This window comes from Doryrhamphus excisus, linkage group LG9 (genome assembly GCF_037039965.1).
Source record: "Doryrhamphus excisus strain RoL-2023G ecotype Guam linkage group LG9, RoL_Dexc_Guam_v1.1, whole genome shotgun sequence".
NCBI classification, from domain to species: domain Eukaryota; kingdom Metazoa; phylum Chordata; class Actinopteri; order Syngnathiformes; family Syngnathidae; genus Doryrhamphus; species Doryrhamphus excisus.
Window position 1 is genome coordinate 9,121,198 of NC_136365.1, and position 27,754 is coordinate 9,148,951.

General features: G+C 41.6%; 1 protein-coding gene across 6 annotated transcripts; it reads left to right on the top strand.

Annotated features, from left to right (window-relative positions):
• Positions 1-490: 490 nt before the first annotated feature.
• Positions 491-26,520, top strand: LOC131098063 (protein kinase C beta type-like). 6 transcript variants are annotated; one of them, XM_078793366.1, is made up of 17 exons: positions 491-519; positions 2,769-2,800; positions 12,519-12,601; positions 13,478-13,592; positions 14,817-14,945; positions 15,970-16,126; positions 16,208-16,342; positions 17,536-17,632; positions 17,718-17,861; positions 17,928-18,101; positions 18,186-18,277; positions 19,062-19,124; positions 19,219-19,357; positions 19,431-19,511; positions 19,596-19,703; positions 21,040-21,180; positions 21,564-23,258. In XM_078793366.1, the coding sequence occupies exons 1-17, from the start codon at positions 500-502 to the stop codon at positions 21,714-21,716; spliced, it is 1,863 nt and encodes a 620-aa protein (XP_078649492.1). In that variant the 5' UTR covers positions 491-499; the 3' UTR covers positions 21,717-23,258. The 6 variants fall into 6 exon arrangements, with proteins under 6 accessions (XP_078649492.1, XP_078649493.1, XP_057901913.1 ...); XM_078793367.1 differs by having other exon boundaries at positions 13,481-13,592; XM_058045930.2 differs by lacking the exons at positions 491-519; positions 21,564-23,258 and adding exons at positions 2,192-2,457; positions 25,494-26,520.
• Positions 26,521-27,754: the final 1,234 nt, after the last annotated feature.

A 27,754-nucleotide genomic window follows, 5' to 3' on the forward strand; every position in this document is an offset into this window, starting at 1 on the left:
TGTAAGGAGGAGTGACACAAAGTTGAAAAAAGCAGCAACAGGTACATACATGTTTCCTTTGGTGTAATAATCATTCATTCATTTTCTACCGCTTTTTTCCTCACAAGGGTCGCAGGGGTGCTGGAGCCTCTCCCAGCTGTCTTCGGGCGAGAGGCGGGGGTACACCCACGCATGCACGGGGGAGAACATGCAAACTCCACACAGAGATGGCCAAGGGTGGAATTGAACCTGGTCCTTCTAGCTGTGAGGTCTGCGTGCTAACCACGTGCCGCCTGGTGTAATAATCATTGGCAAAATTTGTAGCATATTGGGCTATTTTTGTTGAAATATATAAAAAATGGCCCTATACCTCAAAATGTATGTGGTCAAGTTCTTTTGCACAGTCCACCAAAAAAGGCAATTAAATGCTAAATTCATTGGTGGACAAGAATGGCTTCTCATCTGTAGCTACCAGCACACTCTGACCAATGACCCTTTTGTTATTTTTTTTTATGATGTAATGATGGTAGGTGATGATTGGTAAGTTTGGGAGCAACTGAAAAGTTTTTTTCAGTTGGAGGGGTTGTGTGGGGTGGTGGCAGTGTCTCATAAAGACTCTATCGTCCGGAAGAATGAGCTGTCTATAGGGAGTTTGCACATTTTTAGTAACATAACAATGACAACAAGTGTTCGCTTTTCTTGCTCAACCACTACATTTTTGTTTTACACAAAATGCGGTACAGCCACATTGTGTCATGACAGTTGTGACTGCAATAGTTCTGCCTGTGACAAATGTATACATGTTAAAACTCATACATGTTTCCTCCCACATTCCAAAAACATGCTAGGTTAATTGGTGACTCCAAATTGTCCATAGGTATGAATGTGAGTGTGAATGGTTGTTTGTCTATATGTGCCCTGTGATTGACTGGTGACCAGTCCAGGGTGAACCCCGCCTCTTGCCTGAAGTTAGACGGGATAGGCTCCAGATAAGCGGCATAGGAAAGGTGAGACTTCAGATCATTCTGAGTAGCTGTTTTTTTTTTACAAAGGGTGTGGGTTGTACATATATCACACAGCACATCACAGCACACCCACTCAGCAGAGAGAGGCGGGGTACACCCTGGACTGGTCGCCAGCCAATCACAGGGCACATATAGACAAACAACCATTCACACTCACATTCATACCTATGGACAATTTGGAGTCGCCAATTAACCTAGCATGTTTTTGGAATGTGGGAGGAAACCGGAGTACCCGGAGAAAACCCACGCATGCACGGGGAGAACATGCAAACTCCACACAGAGATGGCAGAGGGTGGAATTGAACCGTAGTCTCCTAGCTGTGAGGTCTGCGCGCTAATCACTCGACCGCAGTGTCGCCCCAAAATAAGAACACTATTTTGTTATCCGTTAGCGCGCGCACCTCACAGCTAGGAGACGTGGGTTCAATTCCACCCTCGGCCATCTCTGTGTGGAGTTTGCATGTTCTCCCCGTGCATGCGTGGGTTTTCTCCGGGTACTCCGGTTTCCTCCCACATTCCAAAAACATGCTAGGTTAATTGGCCACTCCAAATTGTCCATAGGTATGAATGTGAGTGTGAATGGTTGTTTGTCTATATGTGCCCTGTGATTGGCTGGCGACCAGTCCAGAGTGTACCCCGCCTCTTGCCCGAAGACAGCTGGGATAGGCTTCAGCACCCCTGCGACCCTCATGAGGAAAAGCGGTAGAAAATGAATGAATGAATGATTTCGTTATCCTTTTTATTTTATTGAATTGTGTGACCTTAATAAAGTCAACAGAGTGAAATAACAAAAAAATAATATACCATCTTAATAATAAACCATCTTGGAAACCATATTTGTAAAATAATAATATAATAGTATATTTGAAAAACACAACAAAAAAACTTGTGAAAATAAACACATAAAATAACTGAAAAATAAGGATTTCCTCACGCTGGTATCGATCTGATACAGATACCAACCCGCTATCGACAATATGGATATTTTTATCAATCGGCCACCTCTCGCAGACTCGCACTGACAGTCAACAGGGAAGCAAGCGTGCAGCAAGAGGCGGCGAGCTCGTCAGAAACGACCCAATATTGCCAGAGGGGCGGGGAAGACGACAACGACGACGAGGAGGGGGAGGAGGCGGAGCAGCACGAGCAGCAGCAGGAGGAGGAGCAGGAGGAGGACACACCTGCACGGTGACTCGCTCTCCCCCGCCGCCGCCGCCACCGCCACCGCCTCCTTTTCGCCTTTCCCCTTAGCCCCTCATTCCTCCCTCCGACCGCCGCTGCCTCGTAAGATGGCTGACCCCGGCAGCGACGGAGAGGTGGCGGAGGGCGCGCGCGGCTTCGCTCGCCAGGGCGCCCTTCGTCAGAAGAACGTGCACGAAGTGAAGAACCACAAGTTCATCGCACGCTTCTTCAAGCAGCCCACCTTCTGCAGCCACTGCACCGACTTCATCTGGTGAGTGTGCGTGTGAGCGAAGCAAAAGAGGAAGGACACAGGTGATTCACTTGATGCCGCCGCAGTGCTACGGTTCACGGTTGGATCCAACATCTACCTCCTTGTAGTCGTAACAATCGCAGCATGGCGCAGGACTTACTCGCTCGGGCTGCAGCAAAGGAACAGCCGCGGTCGCTTGGCTCTTTTTTTTGCCGCATAGTCATGCACTCCTTCCGCAGTGGCAGCTTCTTGCATGTGCCGAGCGACCGTGAATGCGTCATTATTAATCCTCATTTACTATTATTGATCACAACCTTCTCTTGTGTCTACAGGGGATTTGGTAAGCAGGGATTCCAGTGCCAAGGTAAGATGCTCATTCACAAATTTGTGTTTGTGGTGTGTGTTGGGTGTCTATATGGGCCTGCTGGTCTGCTTTGTACCAAAATGACCTGTTGGCTCACACTGTCCTGATGTTGGCAGCTGTTTACCCACACACCCATGAATGAACATCAACACATCTAGTTGTAGAAGACACATAAGATAAACTGTCCATATTGGCTGTGTCTGTTGCTGATTCAGATTTCATTGGCTGGGTGTTGTTTTCTCATTTTGTTATGTTACTTGTGAACCTGATATGGATCTTGTGTTTGCTCAATCTTTGCACTTACTGGACTTACTTTGTTAGGTACAACTACATAACCTGACATCCAATTCAAGAGTTGTGTCACGGCAACAGGTTAATTATTGTGGTTGTTGAACACATAGTATGTTACTATTTGTGTTGTTGTACCCTGTTGTGTGCTGATCACTTGCAATTAACCATGCAGGTCAAAAGGTTACTTGTGATGTTGTATTGATCAGCTTCCACATTTGTGATAGACAATTGATGGGTTAGTCTGCTGCAAGTAATTCTAAGGGGCTAAAGTTAAAACCGGGTTAGATTTGACTAGCTAACCGGCTTCATATGTTATGTTTTGCAAGAAAACATCTTTAGGCCTGGTGTGTCCCAACTTTTTCCATACTGAGGACATATTTTTATGTTGTACAGTCAAACCTTGTTTTTTCTCAAAAAATTGTGTCCATTTTTATATTTTATCTCAGTTTTTGTACAATGTTGCGCATCGACCTTTTTAAATACACATTGTAACTTTATTAGTGCTCTCTAGACATAACATAACACCCATATAGTCACCTTTATATCGGAATTACCCAATATAGTAGATATAATCAGAGAAAATAAGCAATTTAACACATAAATAAGACTTGTGTGTGTGTGTGTGTGTTGCAATAAATGTGTTAATCATAGTTAAAATGAGCGCTGCATGCTGAGGCATGCCTTGACAAATATCTGCCAGCTTTGACAGCTTGGAAGAAATACTTTACTTTTATAAAGCCCTTTACAGTTACAGTTTAGATTCTTGCTTATATTGTTGAAAAAGAGGAAATGACCATTGCTTCACTTCCTATCGACTGTTTACACTGAAAGTTTCAGTCGTTATGTAATATCTAGTGCTCGATTGTAATCATTATTAGAAGGTTTTCTCCAAGTTGGATTGGCTTTAACAAATAACACAAAATGGACTTGTATTAGGTGGCACGGCGGCCTAATGGTTAGCGCACCTCACAGCTAGGAGACTAGGGTTCAATTCCACCCTCGGCCATCTCTGTGTGGAGTTTGCATGTTCTCCCCGTAGGTATGAATGTGAGTGTGAATGGTTGTTTGTCTATGTGTGCCCTGTGATTGGCTGGCGACCAGTCCAGGGTGTACCCCGCCTCCCGCCCGAAGACAGCTGGGGTAGGCTCCAGCACCCCCAGCGACCCTCGTGAGGAAAAAGCGGTAGAAAATGAATGAATTGTATTAAATTTTCAAATTGTATCTAAAATATATGACACATTTTTTTGGAAACACAATTATCCATCCATTCATTTTCTATACCGCTTATCCTCACGAGGGTCACGGGTATGCTGGAACCTATCCCAGCTGTCTTCGGGCGAGAGGCGAGAGGGGTACACCCTGGACTGGTCGCCAGCCAATCACAGGGCACATATAGACAACCATTCACACTCACATTCATACCTATGGACCAATTAACCTAACCTGCATGTTTTTAGAATGTGGGAGGAAACCGGAGTACCCGGAGAAAACCCACCCATGCACGGGGAGAACATGCAAACACAGAGATGCTCAAGCGTCAAACTGAATAAGGAAATCAAAGTACTAGAATCAGTTCTTCATATGATTTAGTACATTTCTATATAACATAGTTTAATTCTGCAAAGGCAGAATTCTCTAACTAATATTGAGGTGGTTGGCACGTGTGCTTCGTTTAACCCGTGAAACCAGCAAGGCACAGTACTGTAGTGAGGAGCTAGAGGAGTGAGTGTAGTGTTATCTAGATGGGAGGAGCGCCAACACAGGAGGAATGTCAGACATGTGGTGCAGACGTGTTCTTACCCGTGTGACAAAGGTGTCTCCTGTAGATTCTGGGTGTGTTTCCGTACCTGTTCTGCAGGTAAAGCTTCCTCTTTCTGTCTGTCCTTTATATTTTCATTACAATATATGTTTTGAGAAGCCTTGCATGTTCACCAGAGTGTTACAAAAAGTCACACACACATTTAAGATCCTGTTGAAATGTCTCACCATATGCTGCTTTGTGGATTAGGGGTGCAACGATTCCTCGAATTATTAGTCCATCTATTACAAAAAAAATAATTGAGGATTTTTTCTGCCTCGAGGAATCGCTTATGTCACCAATGCACTTACGTCACCCACGCAGAAGACAAAGAAGGAAGTGGACGTTTGAAGACGCGGGAAAATTGAAGAGGCAAGGGAAAGCGACAGTGAAAGAAAACGTAAAAAAAACAACAGGAAGCATGGCTAAACAACAAGTTCAACACCGTGACGTGATTCTGTTGTAATGCGGCACCAGCACATATTAGAACTTGCATAACCTCCTCCCAAATTTTCGGCCATTTTGTATTGAGTTGTGGACTCTAATAGAGCAGCTCAGCACAATAACCCACACAGAAAGCTTTCTAGGTCTTCCATGGACTTCCTGCTTCCAACCCAAACACTGTGTTTAATTTATTCCAGCCCCGACCCTCCTCTAGGTTACCCCCACTTTGCTGTGACTGGTCACACTCCCAAGCGCGCGCGAGGACCTCCGCATACACAGGTCCGCGTTTACTGAGTGTTGGCAATATGTAGCCCATATAAGGAAGTCTGGATCGCATTGACGTCGAACTCTGTGTTTGAAATAGCCATCCAAAACCTCTTTCAGGGCTCGGTTTCAATTGCGCAAACCTTATTATCTGATGCTTCGGCATTATTTAAAATGAGAAAACAACATTGTAACAGCATTTTTACAGATCGGAAAAGTCAGTACCTGATTATTTCTAGCAGACAATACTTTGTAATGGAACAAGGAAGTGCGTGTCACTTCGTTGAGGGTAACAGAACATTTGACTTTCAATACTGCAAAAACGCAATATCTTGTAAAGAATATTTGTCTGAAGTTTACCAGTTTACACCATCATGTTGTGCTTCAGACTGAAGAAAATACAGATTGGTTCTATGCACAATGGGAAATTAAGAAATAAAAACATTGATTATCTAAAAAAAATGAAACCAATTGGTTGTTCATTATTTTGTGAAATATTATTTTCTCTCGTGTGTTTATAATCGCTCTTTAACCAAGCCAAAAAAATGATTTCATTACTGGATTAGTCTAGAAAATGTTCAGTGGAATACTCGAATATTAAAATATTCCTATGCTGTGGATATCGCAAGTAAGGCTGAAATCCTCAAACGTTATAATGATGATGTAACAATGATGAGCGACCAGCAGTGGTTTACAATAATGACATGGCACATATGGAACCCCAAATAACCAGCTACTAGAAATAGCACCCGCATGATCATGGGAAATGGTCAATGGCAAGCAGCAGAGGAGGTACAGTGCAATAGAAAAGGGGGCATAAGAGGACAACCGAGGGGGGTTATATGTTTGGAAGTGGCGTTGGCAAGCGGCAGTTACAGACTATGAACTCTTTCTTTTAAATGCAACAAAGACTTCTGGATAAACCTTTTCATCAGGTCTGGTAGCTGTGGATTTGATCATGTGTCTACTTGTTCACATACAAAAGCACATCACTAAAACCAAGGAACACTGTTGCTGTATGTGCAACCTTGAAGCCGAGGCTGCCTAATAGAAATGGTGCTGTCCTAAACGTCACCTTTTAAGAGGAATATACTTCATAAGCCATAATTCTTCTTCCAAGGAGGTCAGAAACAAGTCCATGGATTTTTATCTTGAATAATTCCCATAATGCAGCCCTATGTGCTAGCTCTACCAACTAGAGTATTTGTTAGCAGGTTGTCTCCTCTCCTTCGAGAAATTATATTCAGTACAAAGTTAACTTGAGAAGGCGCTGATTCTCACTTCCACTTCGCCACTTGGCACTCTGCTGACGACAACTCATTTGCAATAGATTGTATTTGCTGTTTGGCAGTAATGACACGAGAGAGAACAAATCTAGAGCTCAAATTGCAGTAGTTTCTCAAAGAAATCCTCTCCCAATGGTGTCATTGTTATTGAATGCGACCGCAGGGGTTGACTTCGTCCTGCTTATTGACTGAAGCTGGTTGTAATGGTCTCTTTTTAACTGACCGATTCAGTCGATGGTCAAGTATGTGTGATGGGACGATTGTTGGTTTAGAAAAAATTAGATTTTCTAGATTTATCTATGTAGCTCAATTCCACCATAGTTGATGATGTTATTTTAGAAATGAAATTAGCTGAGATTGAATCAACGGGGCATCTGTTGGTTTCCATCAAGTAGCGCACGTCACTTTACCTCAATTTGTTCAAGACCTGACTAAAACAATTACTTCCACATAAGTACCGTCAGAATTGACCCTGGTACAGGAGTTCTGAACTCCTTTTTCCAAGCAGAGCTACGCCGGAATGCTACGCATTTCCATTGCTGCCGTCACATTGTTCTTCTTCAGGTCATATATGGTACACGATGTTCAAAAAGTCACTGTGCGCTTCCGTTCCTAATAACGGTTATGTTTCGATGTAGAATACAGGAGGCAATGACAGAATGACAGTTTGTCCTCAGCTTTGCCAGCCGCCCACCGCGTATGGCATCGTCCACTGATCCCATTTCCTGAAATTTAGCAACAATGGCGAATGGAGCTTACTGTTTATGTAGACGTCCCGTACATGCTAGTAATATTGAATTCAAAAGTGTTTATCACCTTCTTTGTCAAAGTGCTGCAATTTTTTTGGGTCTCCATGGCGGGTTAGTTAGCAGTTGTATTCAATGAAAAAACATTTTTTTAAAAGCACAGACAGTAAGGTTTTGTTTCGGCACTCAGTTTTTATAAACAATACAGGACATGGTAAACAAACTAGTTTGTTCCATATGATACTGTATATAAAACAAAACAATGTGTAGGAAAACCTAGGTCAAATTTGGGCAAACGTTGACGCCATTTTAAATTGGGAAGTGGCAAACTCTTTAAAGTCCACTTGAGTAGCATCAGGCCATCTCCATGGAGCTTTTTCTGTGTTTAATCCGCCTTGAGTGTCTCAGTGGTTTGAAGACTGGGAATTGTCATCCCTCTCGCTTACTCCTGGCACATGTCTGCAGGAATGTTTTTTTTTTTTTGGAATGGTTGGATTGGCTGTTAATGCTGCCAGTCATTCAGAAAGGGGGTGGCATTTGGAGGCTCATCTGTCAGGCACTGCCTGGTTGCTAGGCAACAAAGAAAGACCTCCATGGCGGGTCACTCGGCCTGTCTTTCTGTAGCATGCCTGCGTGTGTGTGTGTGTGTGTGTGTGCGCGCCTGAGTGTGTGTGTAACAGTGAAAATTTATGAGCAGAAGGCTCAAGTGCGACTTGAAGCTGCACTGTGTTAGCCGTTGCTCCGCTTCTCTGTTTCTGCTTTTCTGACACGCGGCTAACACACAAATGAATTCTCCACCCCCTCACACTGCCTCAAACCCAGCTGTGCACCCATCCCTTCCTGCCCACACACACATGCATAAACACACACACACAGTTTATCTCTCTTTGATTTCATCTCCTCCTGTCTCTCTCATCATCTCACCCTCTTGTCACGTTTCCCTTTTTCATTCATTTATCTGTTGGCTTTGTGCACTGCTGCAGATGGATACAACTCCATCATTATGCTGTTTGAGGTTGCATTGCAGGGATGTCCAAAGTGCCCCGTGCTGCACGTTGGACACCAATTTTTAGTGGCCCTTAGCATAGTCACAAAATGAATGAAGTCATCATTAATAAGATATATTATTAGATATTACACTAATAACTATTTGCTTTGTCACATATAACAGTATCTACATGTAGCTGTGGCAAAGTGCCACAACATTCATTCATTTTCTACCGCTTATCCTCACAAGGGTCGAGGGGGTGCTGGAGCCTATCCCAGCGGTCTTCGGACGAGAGGTGGGGTACACCCTGGACTGGTCGCCAGCCAATCACAGGGCACATATAGACAAACAACCATTCACACTCACATTCATACCTATGGACAATTTGGAGTCGCCAATTAACCTAGCATGTTTTTGGAATGGGAGGCACGGCGGTCTAGTGGTTAGCGCGCAGACCTCACAGCTAGGAGAGAAGCACCCCCGCGACCCTTGTGATGAAATATCGGTAGAAAATGAATGAATGTTTTTGGAATGTGGGAGGAAACCGGAGTACCTGGAGAAAACCCACGCATGCACGGGGAAAAAATGCAAACTCCAAACAGAGATAGCCGAGGGTGGGATTGAACTCAGGTCTCCTAGCTGTGAGGTCTGCACACTACCCACTCGACGTGCAGCCCAGTGCCACAACAAAAAAAAGAAAATTAAGTAATACTACTGTATTTTGTATGAATGGATAGATATAATATGTTGATTCATATATAGCTTATTATTTAAGCAGATATTGACTACAACCAGTTTGAAAACAATTTAAAATATCATAAAAATGCTTCTGTCTATATGTGCCCTGTGATTGGATGACGACCAGTCCAGGGTGTACCCCCCAGGGTGTACCCCGCCTCTTGCCCAAAGACAGCTGGAATAGGCTCCAACATCCCTGCAACTCTTGTGAGGATAAGCGATAGAAAATGAATGAATAAAAATGCTTTACTACGCTGTATTATGATAAGCATGGTTGGTACTTGAGTATGTGTGACCAGATAAAAGTACATGATACGTCATGTGTTGATGTTCACTTTGTTTTTTATTATCGAGAGACTAAAAACACTAAATTGTATAGCCAATTGGCGACAGCTTGTCACGTGCTAAACTTACCTATGACAGCGAGTGTGATCATTCGCGTTTCAATCTCATTCCACTTTCTGGCTTTTTTTGTTTTTTGCCTTTCTGACGGCACCTGGCTATTTTTGTCGACGAGCTACAAGTGGCTATTACGCTCATGGGATACATGCTAATCTACCTTTTTAAAGTGTGATTTGACTATCTTGCTCTCTTGCCGTCATTATAAAACTTGTAACTTGTCATCAAAACACGAGATGTGTGTCTAAGTAGTTGAACATAAACACGCAGTGTGTCCGGCTTTAAGATGGTGAGGGTCTCCAACAGGTAGTTTGTATGCTTGCAGTAGCTTATCAGCTCATGGTGAGTAGTTCACCAAAAATATTTGCTTCATCAAGTATTTTTATAAGTGTTCTGTGCAAATATGACGCCTGTATTTCAGGATGAATGAGCACATTGAGAGTCCCATCCACACTATAAAAGCCCAAGTCAGTCCACACCTTTTTCAATTTAACTTCCCTGCTAGAGTTTGCCATCAAGTTCGTCTTCCGTGACTTTCGCCCAATGATCTGCAGTCGTTGCGAGAAAAAGTTTGGACACCCAAACTGTAATGTTTACTATATTTGGAAGCCCCTGTTTTCCACAAAAGCAGAAGTTTGTTGCTTTCATTATGAACGACAAGTCTAGTCTAGAAGCAGCTTGTCTTAGACGTTCACACTTGAAAAGCAGAAATAAAGAAACTTGAAAGGAAATTGTTGTGCTTTGTGAAGAGAAATGTTGTTTTGCAGCATGTTTCCACTTGAACAGAGCACGTGTTCCTAATGGAGTAATGTCAAGTATCGGGGAGACAGTTTTTAGATTTTTGCCATATTTTTGTGAAACTGTTTAATTAAAACTAAAAAAACTAAAAGTGTCAATCACAATCTTCATTGTCCAAATACCTCTGACTAATTGCAAGCTTTTTATAGCTGCACATTTGGCTTAAATGCTGAGTGGCCGAAAACTACATTTCCTGTTCATTGCTTAGTTAATCAGGCTGAGTAGGGACTGAGTGAGAGGCCTTGAGACTAAACCCGCATATCCACGGTGACAAAGGGGTCAGGCCTACTTCGACCCTCTTTATAAACCTCAAGTACAACTCTGATTTTTGGAGAAGCTGGCCCTTCTGTCGATGCGATTCAACAAATTCTCACATGTACACAAAAGCATTGTGTTGATTAATGGCCAGAAACTCATGGAAACTGCTGCCAGTTGCTCTTGCGCCTCATGAAAAGGTAACAACAGTGTGAATAATTAAGATTAAACCAAAGCGTAATGTCAACCAGTGTCAAAGTGTGTGCGTCATTTTGGTCAGTGTGGTTGACACAGTCAACCTGATTGTAATATATATTGTAAATATACAGTAGAATAGTATGCGAAATTATGTACTTCACAAAAAAGTGGGAAATAACTCTTAATATGGCTTATATTTTGTCAGTCTTTTCTTTTTTTTTGATAGCTCTACAAACCGTTGCTGTTCCTTCAAAATGAGCTTCATGATGTTATCACCTGAAATAGTTTTCACTTCATAGGTGTGCCTTGTCAGGGTTACTGCAGATTAATGCAAGATTATAACCTAACAGCAGTGGGCCAGGACCTTGAGGATTACACCCATCCATTTTCTATACCACTTATCCTCATGAGGGTCGCGGGCATGCTGGAGCCTATCCCAGCTGTCTTCTGGCAAAAGGCGGGAACTGGTCGCCAGCCAATCACAGGGCACATATAGACAAACAACCATTCACACTCACATTCATACCTATGGACAATTTGGAGTCGCCAATTAACCTAGCATGTTTTTGGAATGTGTGAGGAAGTCGGAGTAGCCGGAGAAAACCCACGTATGCACAGGGAGAACATGCAGAGATGGCCGAGGGTGGAATTGAACTCGGGTCTCCTAGCTGTGAGGCCTGCACACTAACCACTTGACCGCCGTGCAGCCCTAATTTAAACATCATAATGGAAAATTCATCTTGGGACTCAGAGCAAAGCTCTCATCACCCTCCTCTCACAATATCATGTAAAAACAACCATGTGGTAGATGAAAACACCCACTCCAAGTTGTTGACGTTACAAGGACACTTGAACTTTGCTGACTTACTTGGCTTAAATGAAACAACCCAACCGGTTGCTGCCATGTTCATTAATGCCTTCGTTAGACTGATCAAATATTTCCACATGAGCTACAAAATGAATAGCCAAAAATAGATCATTCACGCCTGTAGCGACTATCGGGTACAGTAATCCCTCTTTTATCATGGGTAATTGCTTCCAGATCAAACCGTGATAAGTGATTTATGCGAAGTAGGATTATTTATATATATATATATATATATATATATATATATATATATATATATATATATATATATATATGTATGTATGTTTATGTATATATGACATGGAGTAGTTTTGTAGTTATGACATAGAAAACCTGTTTATGATCTAATACCTTGTTTAACATTAGAGCCTTAATCCAGATGTGAAATACATTCATATTACCTAAAGGTGGAGATTAAAATGTGACAATATTTATTTCTCTATTCATTTGCTTGAATAAAGAAGAGAAACAGTCCTGCCAAACAAACACCATACAAAACAAAATTAAGCACTCCATGGGGAGGCAATAAGTGGCTTATTATGCAGTGACTAATGGCACATAATTGACATATTGATTCATCTCTTTGTTGATTTGAGATTGCCAAAAAAATAATATTTTTTTTTCCCTCTTCTTTCCATTCCACAGTGTGCTGCTTTGTGGTCCACAAGCGCTGTCATGAATTTGTCACCTTTTCCTGTCCCGGTGCCGACAAGGGGCCCGCCTCCGACGTAAGTAAATCATATAGAGTCCATGGCTCCAGGTTTTACAACTTGTCTTGGAATGGGAATTTCCACTTCACATATATTACGTCACATCAAAACAAGGTAGCTGCAGGTAGTTTGTAGCCAAGTAATTCAATGTTACGTAATTAAATTGATGGCTTTGTCTAACAGTGTGGAAATGTTGCTCTTTAGAGGCAAAACAATGAAACAGTCTGTTAACTTTGAGGACAAATAATGATGGGCTAATGTTAAGGTGATGCACATTGCCGGTGAACCTCGTGCATCATATTTTTTTAAACCTTTTATATTGTCCTACAATTATAAAATCAATGTAACCACTGTTAATGGAACATGTAAATACAACAGAACACTTTTTAATAACTAGTGCATAAGGCCAGACTCATGGATGACGGCTGTTCAAGTTCATTCATTCATTCATTGCTTTTCTATAACGCTAGTCTTTGTTAAGATTACGAGTGAGCTGTTGCCGATCCCTGCTGACTTCTGGACTGGTCGCCAGTCAGTCACAGGACAAAACAACCGTTCACCGTTTGACTATTAAATGTCCTCTACAGTAATGTAAAAAATGTGAGTTAAATATTACTGATGCAATTAGCTGTGTCATCATTGTCCCTTGGCACACACACACACACACACACACTCTGCCTGTTTCCTGTTAACTGGTTGAATTCAAATCACTTTAGACATGTTGGTAAAAGGAAAATGTGCTGCCTGGTTGCCTCGGGTTAATGGGCCAGTAGTTTACACTCTCACACACATGCACAAACACACACACACACAGTCACAGTCATGCATCCGTACCATGGGAGCCTCATCCTGTAATAACGATTAATCCTAAACTGCTTCTGTTATGTGTCTCAGCAGGATCCTCGTAGTAAACACAAATTTAAGGTGCACACGTACTCCAGTCCAACCTTTTGTGACCACTGTGGCTCACTCCTCTACGGGCTGATACACCAGGGCATGAAATGTGACCGTACGTACACCTACATATATATTTATATATAGTGTATATAGTGTTTGTGTGGGAGTGCGTGTTTCATCTACGTACAGATGGTTTGTGTTAAGGCTATAAACTGAACAAGTCACATCCATATTTCACAAATGTGTATTCACTTCATTCCGTGAGTGGTGTATTTACGTGTCCAATCACACACACACACACACACACGCACATATATATATATATTTTTTTTTTTTTACACTGTACATTCACACTGTTATACTGTCTGGGTATGTTTTTGTACCACTGACACAAGACTTTTATTACTCAGGAACCCATCTGTACCTTTTCCATCATTGAAAAGGTGCAAAGTAAGTTATTAATAATTATCCCTCTGAGATATATCGTGTTAATTATACCTTGAGGGACACAACCTCTGCTGGAAACGCTTCTGTCTACAGTTGCTGCTCTCTAGCGGACATACTGAGACATTACAATTTAGTGAGAGGGAGTTTATCCTTGCAAATGACTTTGTTCAATTACAGTGGTACCTCAGTTAGCGTCCCTGTTTTTGCGTGTTTTTCAGTTAACCCTGAAAATGTATGCTATTATTTTTACATAAATTTTACGTTTAGTGTATTAATACACTGCAACTGTCTTCTTAATGTATTTATATCACAAAACGTCCTTAGCCTGTAACAAAAAAAAGTCAGCTACGACTATGATGTCATCAGAGGTTGACTCAAAAATGTCAACACAAAACACATTTTAAAAGTGTTACAAGCATAAAATATTTCCTGACGAATGAAAAGGATAAATGAACATTTAAGATTACCTTTACCTTGGGTGAAGACGTGATTCTTGACGTGAGTGTTCCCGAAGGCATAATGTGGCAGCAAGACGCAACACAGACTCCATCTTCCTGTTTTGTCATGACTTATTTCTTGAATTAAATTCAGTCCAATAGTGTTTTTTTATCTTCTTTATCAAATTAATGGCACTTGAAACATTAAGTGGTTCCATTTTGGGTAATTGAGGTGGGAAACACTCAGAACCGGAACATGGTTTCTTTGGGAACAGTCACACCAAGAATCACATCTTCAGTGAAGGTTAAAGTAATATTTAATGTTGATTTGTGTTCATCTTTTATATGTATTTATATGCATTGTATGTATGTAAAACTATTCATTATAAACCAATAATGAAGCCGTTCATTCGATTTTTGAGTGTACACCTATTTATGTTTGTATGTCTTAGACTGTATGATGAACATCCATAAGCGCTGTGTGGCCAACGTGCCTAGCCTGTGTGGGACTGATCACACTGAGAGGAGAGGGCGCATCCAAATCTCAGCTGGCATCATTGAGGACACCCTCACAGTCACCAGTAAGTACTCCCTCTGGTGGACAGAAACACTGATAATGGTATGAGCGTATATATAAACAGACAGACCTACCTCCACTTAGCGAGAGAGAGAGAGAGACTCAAACGCTTTATCCACCTAAGACCAAAACCAGAAAGCCCATTAGCCGATCAATGGTCCAACGATTGGCCCACATTGCTTCCCCTGCATGCATCCATATGCCAGCTTTGTCTCCAGCAGACAGCTCCGGATCAATTATGGAGCAGAAACTAAACTGTTGTTAAGTGTTGTCAAATGTAGCCAGATCTATTTAGGGCAGAGCAAACCAAGGACAATAACCAGGGAGTATTGCAGACGCATGTCCAACTATATACTTCCCTGATGTAACAGAATCTTACAGAATTGTTTCGTCAACATTCTGGTCTCTGCACTGCTACCGCTCAAAGCTTATTGGTTTCCGTTATTAATTTCAGTGAGTTATTCCAAAAAATCTACAGCATGAGGTCACTGTTGTGACTGAAAACCCTTCATACTGGTCTTCACAAATGCGCTTTTCCCACTACACAGTACCAGCACGGATCTACTACAGGTTTTGCAGCAGTTGCGATTCCACTTCAAAACAGTACTGCAGGAAACTGAAATCCACACTACCTTGAACACATCAGTGTACATTGATCACATCAAACAACAACAATGGAGAACAATGTTCTGCTACATGTAAACAATTAAGATAAGTCAGTCATAAATAGTGGATACAGGCTACTACTACACTGCATGAACAGTACTCAACACTTCCTAGTTCTCTCCTGCAAATGAAATGTATTTATGATATTTAAGACACAGCTAGTTTGCACTTTGTTCCTTTCCTGTGTACCGAACCATGACCTTGAAACCAAACTGGACTGTGATTACGGTGTACCGTTACACCCTTAGTATCAGATCATCACGGTTGGAACCCCAGCTAACCAGCTACTATTTCTAGTGGTACCTTGTTTTTTCCAATGGAAATGCATCAGTAGTTGATAATATCTGATTTTCCCTTCACAGTCAAAGAAGCCAAGAACTTGGTCCCCATGGACCCTAATGGCTTGTCAGACCCCTATGTGAAGCTCAAGCTGGTCCCCGATCCCAAAAGTGAGAGCAAACAGAAGACCAAGACCATTAAATGCTGCCTAAACCCTACCTGGAATGAGACCTTCACTTTGTGAGCTTTATTTGATCTTCTTATACTGTATTCTTTTTGGAACTTGTTTTTAATTTGCTCCTATGTCCTGTCCTCCATCAGCAACCTTAAAGAAAGTGACAAGGACCGCCGTCTCTCTGTGGAGATCTGGGATTGGGATTTGACTAGTAGGAATGACTTCATGGGATCTCTATCTTTTGGGATTTCGGAGCTGCAGAAACAAGGGATAGATGGATGGTAAGGTGGAGGCTGTGTGGTCTTGTTAAGGCATCAGAATCAGAATCAGAAAAGGTTTATTGCCAGGTATGATCAAACACATACTAGGAATTTGTTTTGGTATAGTAGGCATGCAAGTTGAACGACGGTGTTGAGCATAGTGGACCGGTTCTCGGGGACACTTTTTTTTCCACATGCGCACATAAATTTTGTCACATTGTTTTTGTTATTATTACAGTAAAGTCTCGTTATATCGATATCGGTTATAACGAATTACTGCTTATTACGATACTATTTTCATTTCCCGGCAAATTTCTAGTCTTTTGTGATATACAGTAATTAGCTCCGTTAGTACGATACCCGGTTATTATGATAATCCGGTTACTACGATGCCCTTTTCATCTCCCGCCAGCCAATTTGGTCTGCTTATATCGATACAAAAGCAGCTTAAATCAATCTTTGCTTAAGGATTTCAATACCAAAAAAGAACACGGCGAACGGCTGCTTCCAGTCAACTTTATTTTTCACACTTCCACCACCAGAGCGCAGCACACACACCGATTCCCGCACTTCCTGGTTCACACGAGAGAAACCACGAACGCAGTTGGTTCTAATGTTGCAGGCATGTGTTTGGCCAGCTATGTGGGGCGGGTTGAGCATGACCTGTGAACCAGGAAGTGCGGGAATCGGTGTGTGTGCTGTGCTCTGGTGGTGGAAGTGTGAAAAATAAAGTTGACTCGAAGCAGCCGTTCGCCGTGTTCTTTTTTGGTATTGAAATCCTTAAGCAAAGATTGATTTAAGATGCTCGACATTGTTCTATACTATATATACTATACTATATTGCCCACTTTTAATGCAGTTCGGCGCAGGATCGGATATATCGACAGTCCGGTTATATCGATATTTTTTCCGACTCCCAAGTATTAGACTTGGTCAAGTGGTTAGCATTTAGGCAACACAGTCAGGAGATCTCGAAGACCTGGTTCGATTCACCGCTTGGACATCTCTGTGCAGTTTGCATGTTCTCCCCGTGCATGCAAGGGTTTTCTCCGGGTACTCCGGTTTCCTCCCACATTCCAAAAACATGCTAGGTTAATTGGCGACTCCAAATTGTCCATAGGTATGAATGTGAGAGTGGTTGTTTGTCTATATGTGCCCTGCACATCATTTTTGTGTGTGCAACCCTAGGAGACCATTTTTATCTTTATCCGAAGGTTCAAGCTTCTGTCCCAGGAAGAAGGAGAGTATTTTAACGTTCCCGTACAGCCTGATGGTGAAGATGGCAATGAGGAGCTAAGACAAAAGTTTGAAGTGAGTCAGTATTGACAAATTCGGTTTCATAAAATTGCCATGTTTTCCCTCCCCCTAAATGATCTTGGTCTTCTCTCGTCTCCAGAGGGCAAAAGTGGGTCCAGGGAAGCCGTCAGACCCCTCTTCCTCTTCCTCCGTCAGCAAGTATGACAGCAATGGTAACCAGGACCGTATCAAGCTCTCTGACTTCAACTTCATCATGGTTCTGGGAAAGGGCAGCTTTGGCAAGGTACTCCCTGGAGGGAAAACGTGCCTCATGAAATTTAGATAATTTTCTAATTCTGGCTTTCTTCAGGTGATGCTGGCTGAGAGGAAAGGTACCGACGAGTTGTACGCTGTAAAAATCCTGAAAAAGGATGTAGTGATTCAGGACGATGACGTGGAGTGTACCATGGTGGAGAAAAGGGTCCTGGCTCTTGCTGGGAAGCCACCTTTCCTCACACAGCTGCATTCCTGCTTCCAGACCATGGTAGGACTCAATTACTTATTCTAAGTCTATTTATTAGAATAACCTGTTATTCACCGTAGTGTTTTCCTCATCTTTGGCCTCTAGGACCGATTGTATTTTGTGATGGAGTATATTAACGGAGGGGACCTCATGTACCAAATCCAACAAGTTGGGAAGTTTAAGGAGCCACATGCTGTGTGAGTAAAAAGAAGTACTTCATCCAGCAAAATTCAGTGTACTTTTGTATGCTCCACAAACATAGTACAGAATTTACATTTAATGCAAAAGCAGGATACTAGACTGGGTTAAGTTTTTAGTACAAATGTTTTAGCAAGTGGTGAGTGAGCCTTGATTTTACCACTATGTGGGGCCCAAGCTAACCCCTTATAGGTTAAGATTTCCTTTTTGGGGGGAGGGGCACTCAGGGTACCAAAACAACCAACTGGTACCCTACCGTACGTTTCATTAAAAAGTCCTAACAGCAGGAATGTGGTACATTATAGTAGTGGTAGGGTGACGCAACATACATTTCTGTCCATTAATTGGTAACCACTTCTGTCATTATTCCAGATATGAAGTCCAAAAACAACTTTGCCCTTTGGAAGTAATGGAAATAGAATCTTTTGATTCAATGTTTAAAGTAGTTTCATCCATTCATTCATTTTCTACCGCTTATCCTCATGAGGGTCGCAGGGGTGCTGGAGCCTATCCCAGCTGTCTTTGAGCGAGAGGCGGGGTACACCCTGGACTGGTCTCCAGCCAATCACAGGGCACATATAGACAAACAACCATTCACACTCACATTCATACCTATGGACAATTTGGAGTCGCCAATTAACCTAGCATGTTTTTGGAATATGGGAGGAAACCGGAGAAAACCCACACATGCACAGGGAGAGCATGCAAACTCCACACAGCCGAGGGTGGAACCTACCATACATCTTTAAAAAATAGTTAAAAAACTGTCCATGTGTATTTCAGCTTCTATGCCGCTGAGATCGCCACTGGACTCTTTTTCCTCCACTCCAAAGGGATTGTGTATCGGTGAGTGTGTTTGTCTACTGGCTGAAGCTGTGTGCTTGTTCACAATCTTCCTAGAACCGTAGTATGTACTTATCACCTGCAAGTGTGCCTGCAGGGATCTAAAGTTGGACAACGTGATGCTGGACTGTGAAGGCCACATAAAGATCGCTGACTTCGGCATGTGCAAAGAGAACATGTACGACGGCATTACTACAAAGACATTTTGCGGAACACCAGACTACATCGCCCCTGAGGTGTGTTTACTCATCTTTACATATATTTTTTTGTCTCTCAGTGATTCTCACTCCTTTGTCTTTTGTCGTCCAGATCATAGCCTACCAGCCGTATGGGAAATCCGTAGACTGGTGGGCCTTCGGAGTGTTACTGTATGAAATGCTTGCTGGACAGGTTGGCATTATCATACTTTTTTTTTATAAAGAACAAACAATGGTGACCAGAATATTTCCGCATGTTCATGTTTTTGATGTCCAGCCGCCTTTTGATGGGGAGGATGAAGACGAGTTGTTCCAGTCAATCATGGAGCATCATGTCTCGTACCCAAAATCCATGTCCAAAGAAGCCGTCGCTATCTGCAAGGGGGTGAGAACACATACAGAGACAGTTGCAAACACATAAAAGATTACACGTAAATTCTGGCATAAGCTGTTGTTAAGACATAATTCCAATTAAATTAAGGAAGTAAGGCTAAGGCTGTATAACCGTGCAGTCAGTTACATGCAGTGAGGTTCCCCAACTTTTTCACTTCCGATATTGCAGCCTTGAATATCGGCTGATGGCAATCTCAAACCAGAATCAGCCATACTTTTATTACTTATTTTTTTAGTGTGGAATGTTTGAAAAAGCTTGAGAGAACAATAATCAACAATAATAATAACTTTATTTATGCATCTGGTGCAGAGGTTGCCAACCTGCAGCATGTGGTTCCTCAGCCTCTTTGTTGTATATAATAATAAGTTAACAGAGCTCATGGAATAGTACCTTTATTAGCACATATTCAAATTCATGTAACAAAATCGGATCATTCATTCATTCATTTTCTACCGCTTTTCCTCACGAGGGTCGTGGGGGTGCTGGAGCTTATCCCAGCTGTCTTCGGGCAAGAGACGGGGTACACCCTGGACTGGTCGTCAGCCAATCACAGGGCACATATAGACAAACAACCATTCACACTCACATTCATACCTATGGACAATTTGGCCAATTAACCTAGCATGTTTTTGGAATGTGGGAGGAAACCGGAGTACCCGGAGAAAACCCACGCATGCACGGGGAGAACATGCAAACTCCACACAGAAATGGCCGAGGGTGAAATTGAACCCTGGTCTCCTAGCTGTGAGGTCTGCGCGCTAACCACTTGACCGCTGTGCCGCCCTCAACAATAAGTCACATGCTGCCACCCTGCAGCATGTGGTTCCTCAGCCTCTTTGTTGTATATAATAATAATAATAATAACAATAATAATAAGTTAACAGAACTCGTGGAATAGTATCTTTATCAGCACATATCCAAATTCATGTAACAAAATCGGATCAGGAGTGAGAAAAAATGTGGCTTGGTGCATGCCTAGATTAAAGTGATGATGGTGATGCTAAGTTCTAACTGCTTTGAATGGGAGTCATTCAGGAATTAACACCCCATTTAAAGCTATAGTCCAGTTGAGCAAAAAAAAACCAAACAAACAAACACAGAAAACATTCAAAACTGAGCTCCTGACATCTCGTGTGAATCCATGAAATAATAAATTCCAAGTTTTAATTCACAAAATGTCGATTTAGAATTCTAAGAACTGAACAGGACTGCTTTTGGATATGTAACTGTGATCACAGCCTATGATAGAAATCACAGAAATGTGATACAATGCTTCAAAGTATGCTACATCTTTCACCTGTACAAAAGTGAATTGTGTGATTTCTAGCTGATGACCAAGCACCCAGGCAAACGTCTCGGCTGCGGTCCCGAGGGTGAAAGGGACATTAAGGAGCATGCCTTCTTCCGCTACATTGACTGGGAAAAGCTGGAGAATAAAGAGGTTCAGCCGCCTTTCAAACCTAAATCTGTAAGTATATCACACATCTAGTACACAATTTCCTGTTTAGCACAACCGAAACAGCTTCTGTCGACATAGAAATCTGAAATAATTGATAGGTGAAATAACAAGAGGGAGGTAAGTAGATCATTATTCTCAGCACCCAACCATCACCTGTCACTGGTCACTACTCTTACACAGATATGTGTCATTGTCATGACCAATGATGACGGCTCACCTGTATAAAGTAGACCAATGGAAATCCACAGTCTCGGCTGTGAGCGATTTGATTGGTTGATGCCATGTTTTTTAGTTCAATTTCTTCTTTTTTCTCTCCATTTGTTTTGGTCTCATTCCTCATCACACTCACACCCATCCCTCCATCTTCTTTCTCTTTTCCTATTCCATGGCAGTGTGGGCGTGACGCAGAGAACTTTGACCGCTTTTTCACACGCCATCCCCCAGAGCTGACTCCCCCAGATCAGGAGCTTATAGCCAACTTGGACCAGGACGAATTCCAAGGCTTCTCATTTCTTAACCCTGAGTACCCTCACTCTATCCACTGACCATGCCACATACATCGATACATATAATCACTGCAGTAGTGAGCCTCCCGTATCAGACAATGTGAGAGTGTCACCATTATGTGCATATCCACGCTGCCAGTTTGACACTTTGGGAAATGAGAGTTCTTAGCAGGGAATCTGCAAAACGTTTATCATGCAGATAGAAATCAGGGCAGTCTGAAGAAATCATCCGAATATCAAGTATGAAGGCACCAGTAATGTCGCTGTGGTAGCCACTCTCTCTACTGGCTTTATTTCTATCATCAGTGCAGGTGTTGCTCACTTCCTGAATGCAACATCACTTTAAATACCAACAATGGCAGGTCTGCCTCCCCGTTTAAATGTCATTTTCCATGCGTTATCAGCGGTATTGACGTGTATATTTTGACATTGTTAATACAACACATTGGTAATAGTTACACAAATGTTTGTGGTCTGATCACAGGATAAGTCGCTACAGTACTGGATGATTATTATTATGATTATCAGTCACATTTCAAATAATCACAACTGGAAGAAATTTGGGCAAAATGGAGTGCACTACTTGACAGCAACCAGCAGAGGCGCTGTCGATCCGACCAGTTTGTGATCAGCTACTATGAGATCCATCCGTACCGACCTCCGCTTTGGTGAACATTATTCATCTCAACACAATACTAGCATGGAAACAGCAGTCTGAACATTCACACAGAGAAAATAGTTTTTCAGAAAAAAATCAATTAATTACTAAATGTCCTCCATCCCTGCTCTATACAGTCAGTGTGTGTCCGTTCGGTGGCTTTTGAACGTTGCAGAATTCAACTCCGCATTTATTTTAATGACCCAAAAGACCAAAATGTCAGGTACAAGTAAACAATGTAATGAGATCCAGTATGAGAGCTGCAAAATAATTATCTCCATAGAGGTATTCATTTAAAAATAATTGCATTCATGTGGTTTGCAAAGCATCAGTTATGCAATGGGTGGAATCATTGTCTCTGTAAACACAGTATTTCTTACCGCTCTTGTATTAGCTCTCGTTAGATTGTCAAAGCGCCAAAGTACAGTAGAACTGAGAATCACAAGATTGCAGTCAAACTCTGTGTGCCAATTTACAACGTAAACACATCATCCTTACAATATGCATTGAAACATTTGTGTTTATCAACAACACAATAACCTTCCAAAAGTTGATTTTCTTATGTCAGGTGACATGTGTGTTTATCGTGAGCCAAGGTGCGTAACAAATGTGTCAAACAAAGGGGGAGGTGGTGCTGCTGTTGTCACGGTTTTGTTCACACACAGAAACAAATGAAGACAGGCAAGCACTTAACAGCAACCGTGAACAATAGCAGGAAACATGTGAACATTTTTAGATGAATATATCAAATGTATTTGTTGTGGATGAAAGAAAGACAGAAGCTTCTATGGATTGTATAATTGTTCCGTATGACTGGAAATGATAATATACTCACTGGTGACTACCAGGCCAAATCTGCTGTGTCTGCCTTCTTACTGAGCTCCGAAAAACTTTAGAAAACTCATTGATGTGTTTTGTGCAAGTAATTATTTAAAAATTACAAAAGAAAATCTCAAATGAGGCGAGGATTTTAATTGAAATGCTCAGAATGTACACAGTAGTACCTCGTTTTTTTTTTTGTATTCATCCGCTCTAAGTGGTCAGTCAAAAACTGAATACATTTTTCCATAAGAAACCCTGTAAATTCCATGAATCCATTCCAGAAATTCCAGTGTATAAGCCACATGTGCCTGCTTCATAATAATTTCATCGGAATTTGGACTTTATTCTCAAAATGCTAACTTTCTCCACAACCTAATTTTCCAAAACTGTAACTTTGTTTATTGTTTTGTTTTTTTCTCAAAAGAATTCTCTACAGAGTAATGTCTTTTTTCTGTAGTATTTCAACTTTATGCTACTAAAATAACTTTTTTCCCTTATATTAGTCTATAAGATTCCGACTTTTTCTCGATAGAGTACAATTTTTTATAATTTTTTAAAGTTTTCGTGTTAAATCATATGTCTGGTATGTGCTGTGAGCCAATAAAAAAAAAAAAAAAGCGCAAGTGGCCCCCTGGCTGCACTTTGGAAACCGCTGATCTAGTAAGCACTAAAGCTAAAAGAAAGTGAACGTAAATATTTCACCAAGAAATATTAAAATCATGCCTGCTTCACTCATACAACTAAGCGAAGGACCAGTGTCCTTCCACAGTTCAGCTGGCTGCCCTCAGACAAGACAAGAGGAGGTAAACACTCTTTTTTTTTTTTTTCCCCCTTTCTTTTTAATGTGCTCGGCTCACCTCCCTCCCTGTTGTAGGATCTGTTTTTGGATCTTTGTCTGTACCAATAATGTTCCTCTTTGACACACAGGTCTTTGTCTCTGGTCTCCTTGTATCTGTAACATTCAGTCCGGGGTTGTTCTTTTTCCATCTTTTGTTTTATTTCTGAATGTGTTTACCTGTTTTTGTCATGTTGTTCCCAAACTCGACTCCCACTTCTGAATGATCTAAATGATACTACAGTCAGTTTCTTCAGTTTCTTTTAATGCCTGGTACACTTCAAAGTACATTTGTACTCAAGTCTTACAAGACGGTTTATCATTTTTGTGTGACTTCAGTGGTGTATTACTATTTACCCGAAGTCATCGATAGACTTGTAACATGAATTTGCCATCTTTTTTATATACACAATACAGGCATTATTATTGTCAGAAAACCGCCATTCCACTAAGACTTGGTGACAACTACGGAAAGAACAACATACAAAGGCTACAATCCCACTACACCAGGGGTCTCAAACTCAGTTTACTTGAGGGCCACTGGAGCTCGGGTCTGGGTGAGACTGGGCCGCATCAGGTTTTCCAAAAAAAAACAAAAACGCATTTATTAAAAACAACATTTTTTTAATTCGCTTTGGTTCCAATTTTCTACAAGAAAAGCTCTGATAAAACATTCCACTGTTCTCAAATATCTTACTTTTTATTTTTCTACACAAAATAAGATGAAAAATAAATAAACAAATCAAGACTAAAGAAAATCAATCAGTAATAAATAAATATAATAATAATAATAAAACACCAAATAATAAAAACTTAAGAAACCACATATAGTTGGTGGGTAGACAAATTATTTTTTTCAGATTAAAATGAACAACGCATTATTAGAGCCCTGTAGACATGACAAAACACGACTATAGTCACATTTATACTCTTTACAACATATTGCGCAACTGCAGGGTCTTGAGACACATGCTAACTCACAAACTAGAGAGCTAGCGACCTAAACGGTAGCCTTCAAGTTATTTCCTTTAAACTTAAATAGCCAAAAACTTACCACTTCCACACGGATAGGGAGGATAACTATTAACAGTTGCAAAAGCCGAAACAATGCAAAATAATTATAAATGACAAAGAGATAGAATTTATTGTTGATGCAGACTTCCCATAGATCCCCTGAGATGGAATTCATCAAAACTGCAAACTTTCTTTGGCTCCATGGTGGGTTATTTAGCAGTCAGAATTGGTTAAAAAATGCATGCAACACATAGGGTTCATTGTTTGGGCACTCACTTTTTGACACACGGACTGGTTTATGTGCACCACTATACAAAAGCACACAGATCATTACCAAAAATGTCTTTGTGTTGATAAATGGACTCCCCTTTCTTCCTCTCATCACTGTGCTTCAATGGGAGTTTTTTCTGCTTCCTGTCAGTCTTGGTTTTCTGTTCTTACTGTGGACCAGTAACTCTAAACGTAACCTTTTTCCACTCTGTGGCAGAAATCCCGCCGTGATGTGGGCAACTTCGACAAGGAGTTCACCAAGATGGCGGTGGAGTTGACACCGACGGATAAACTCTTCATCATGAATCTGGACCAGAATGAGTTTCAAGGTTTCTCCTACACTAACCCTGAATTTGTTATACAAGTCTGAGAAACTCTTGTGATCAGTCTTTTCATCATCCTCTCAAGTTCCACTACTCCTAAAACCGGACTACTCCCCACTAACACACAAGACTGAAGCGTACAGTGGGATTACACAGTCGGAATGCAAAACTCCACCAAGGTCAAACAAAGATTGGTTGTTAGTTAGCATGCTAATTACTTGTTCACGGAGCATGAAGTAAGGTGTTACCCATTTGCAGCCTGCATCCTGTTTTTTATTGGACCATTCCAAATCGGTCAATAGTAAAAATGGTATTTTTCAGGGTTTGTCCCTCAGTGATAATACTTTGGGCACTTTAGAGCCTCAAATATCATCAATAAATATGTGAAATCACGAACTCAAAGTATCAGAGCCCTAACAGAAAGATCTGGCATTCATCTGCCTGTGCCTTTTATACAGTGAAGTGGAGTATTTTCATATATGTGATATACCAAGTACCTGTTGGAGAGTGACAAAAAAGGTGATGGGTGTTTAAACTTCACATTCCAGTGTATTCCAGCATTGCAAGCGAACCTTACACAGGCAGTGCCACCGCCTCCGTTACGGCTCTGATACTACCTCTCAAGGTGGAATATTACCGGGATGACTTTATCCCTTCGTTCTGTGTAAATGCTGTTTATACAAAACAGTGACACGGAATAAAAAGGCAGAAAAAGCCAGCTTGTACAGGCAGTCCTACAGAATCCTCGAGATTCCAACCTCCTCCCAATTTCCCAAAAGGCTGAAAACCGTAAACACTTCCAATAGAACGAGCCTTTTACTTTTCTTGTGCTGAATTTTTTAAATATAAGTACATTGGCATTGTTTTAATTTACAAATTTTGGATAATTTTGGGGCGGCACAGTGGTCGAGTGGTTAGCGCGCAGACTAGGAGACCAGGGTTCAAATCCACCCTCGGCCATCTCTGTGTGGAGTTTGCATGTTCTCCCTATGCATGCGTGGGTTTTCTCCGGGTTTCCTCCCACATTCCAAAAACATGCTAGGTTAATTGGCGACTCCAAATTGTCCATAGGTATGAATGTGAGTGTGAATGGTTGTTTGTCTATATATGTGCCCTGTGATTGGCTGGCCACCAGTCCAGGGTGTACCCTGCCTCTTGCCCAAAGACAGCTGGGATAGGCTCCAGCACCCCCCGCGACCCTCGTGAGGAAAAAGCGGTAGAAAATGAATGAATGAATGAATGAATTTTGGATAATTTTGGGGCGGCACGGTGATCGAGTGGTTAGCGCGCAGACCTCACAGGTAGGAGACCAGGGTTCAATTCCACCCTCGGCCATCTCTGTGTGGAGTTTGCATGTTCTCCCTGTGCATGCGTGGGTTTTCTCCGGGTATTCCGGTTTCCTCCCACATTCCAAAAACATGCTAGGTTAATTAGCAACTCCAAATTGTCCATAGGTATGAATGTGAGTGTGAATGGTTGTTTGTCTATATGTGCCCTGTGATTGGCTGGCGACCAGGGTGTACCCTGCCTCTCGCCCAAAGACAGCTGGGATAGGCTCCAGCACCCCCGCGACCCTCGTGAGGAAAAAGCGGTAGAAAATGAATGAATGGATAATTTTGGTATCAGAAGGACCTGCGCAGATTACATCGACATGGCAACACATACAATCTGAAATCTGATTGGACCAAAAAAGTGGTGAAAGCGGTGCAGCCAAGAGACACTCTACGAAATGAAGATAATAGAAATTAATACAATTTCACAGAGCAAATACTAGAATTTATGTAGGTCAATGCTGGTCCTGACCACTGCATTTTTTGCACTAATTAACCATTTCTTGACCAATTATCAATCTATAGAGGTTGGAAATCTAGAATATTTGACAGTGCAAGATTGACAAAACCGCCTCTATTTTTCCACCTTTTGTCCATTTCACTGTTCTGTGTAAAAAGCACTCAGGCTCTGTGATAGATAAAATAAGGTCCGTCTTTTTTGGAATCAGAAGTCTCTGTTCGACATCCATAATGACTGTAGTTGCATTGGTTTCTGTCACGGGTATTGACACCAGAATTGGCACCTCTGTAGTAAGTTTTGTGGAAAATCAGTCACATGGGTTTGTGTGATGTTGCTAACTCAACAACCAACCAACAAACGTGAT

Coding starts and splice junctions, on each gene's coding strand:
- LOC131098063 (XM_058045930.2), top strand. CDS start 2,294: ATGGCTGACCCCGGCAGCGACGGAGAGGTGGCGGAGGGCGCGCGCGGC. Junction 13,593..14,816: donor CCAGGGCATGAAATGTGACC/GTACGTACACCT, acceptor TGTATGTCTTAG/ACTGTATGATGAACATCCAT. Junction 16,127..16,207: donor TGGAATGAGACCTTCACTTT/GTGAGCTTTATT, acceptor GTCCTCCATCAG/CAACCTTAAAGAAAGTGACA.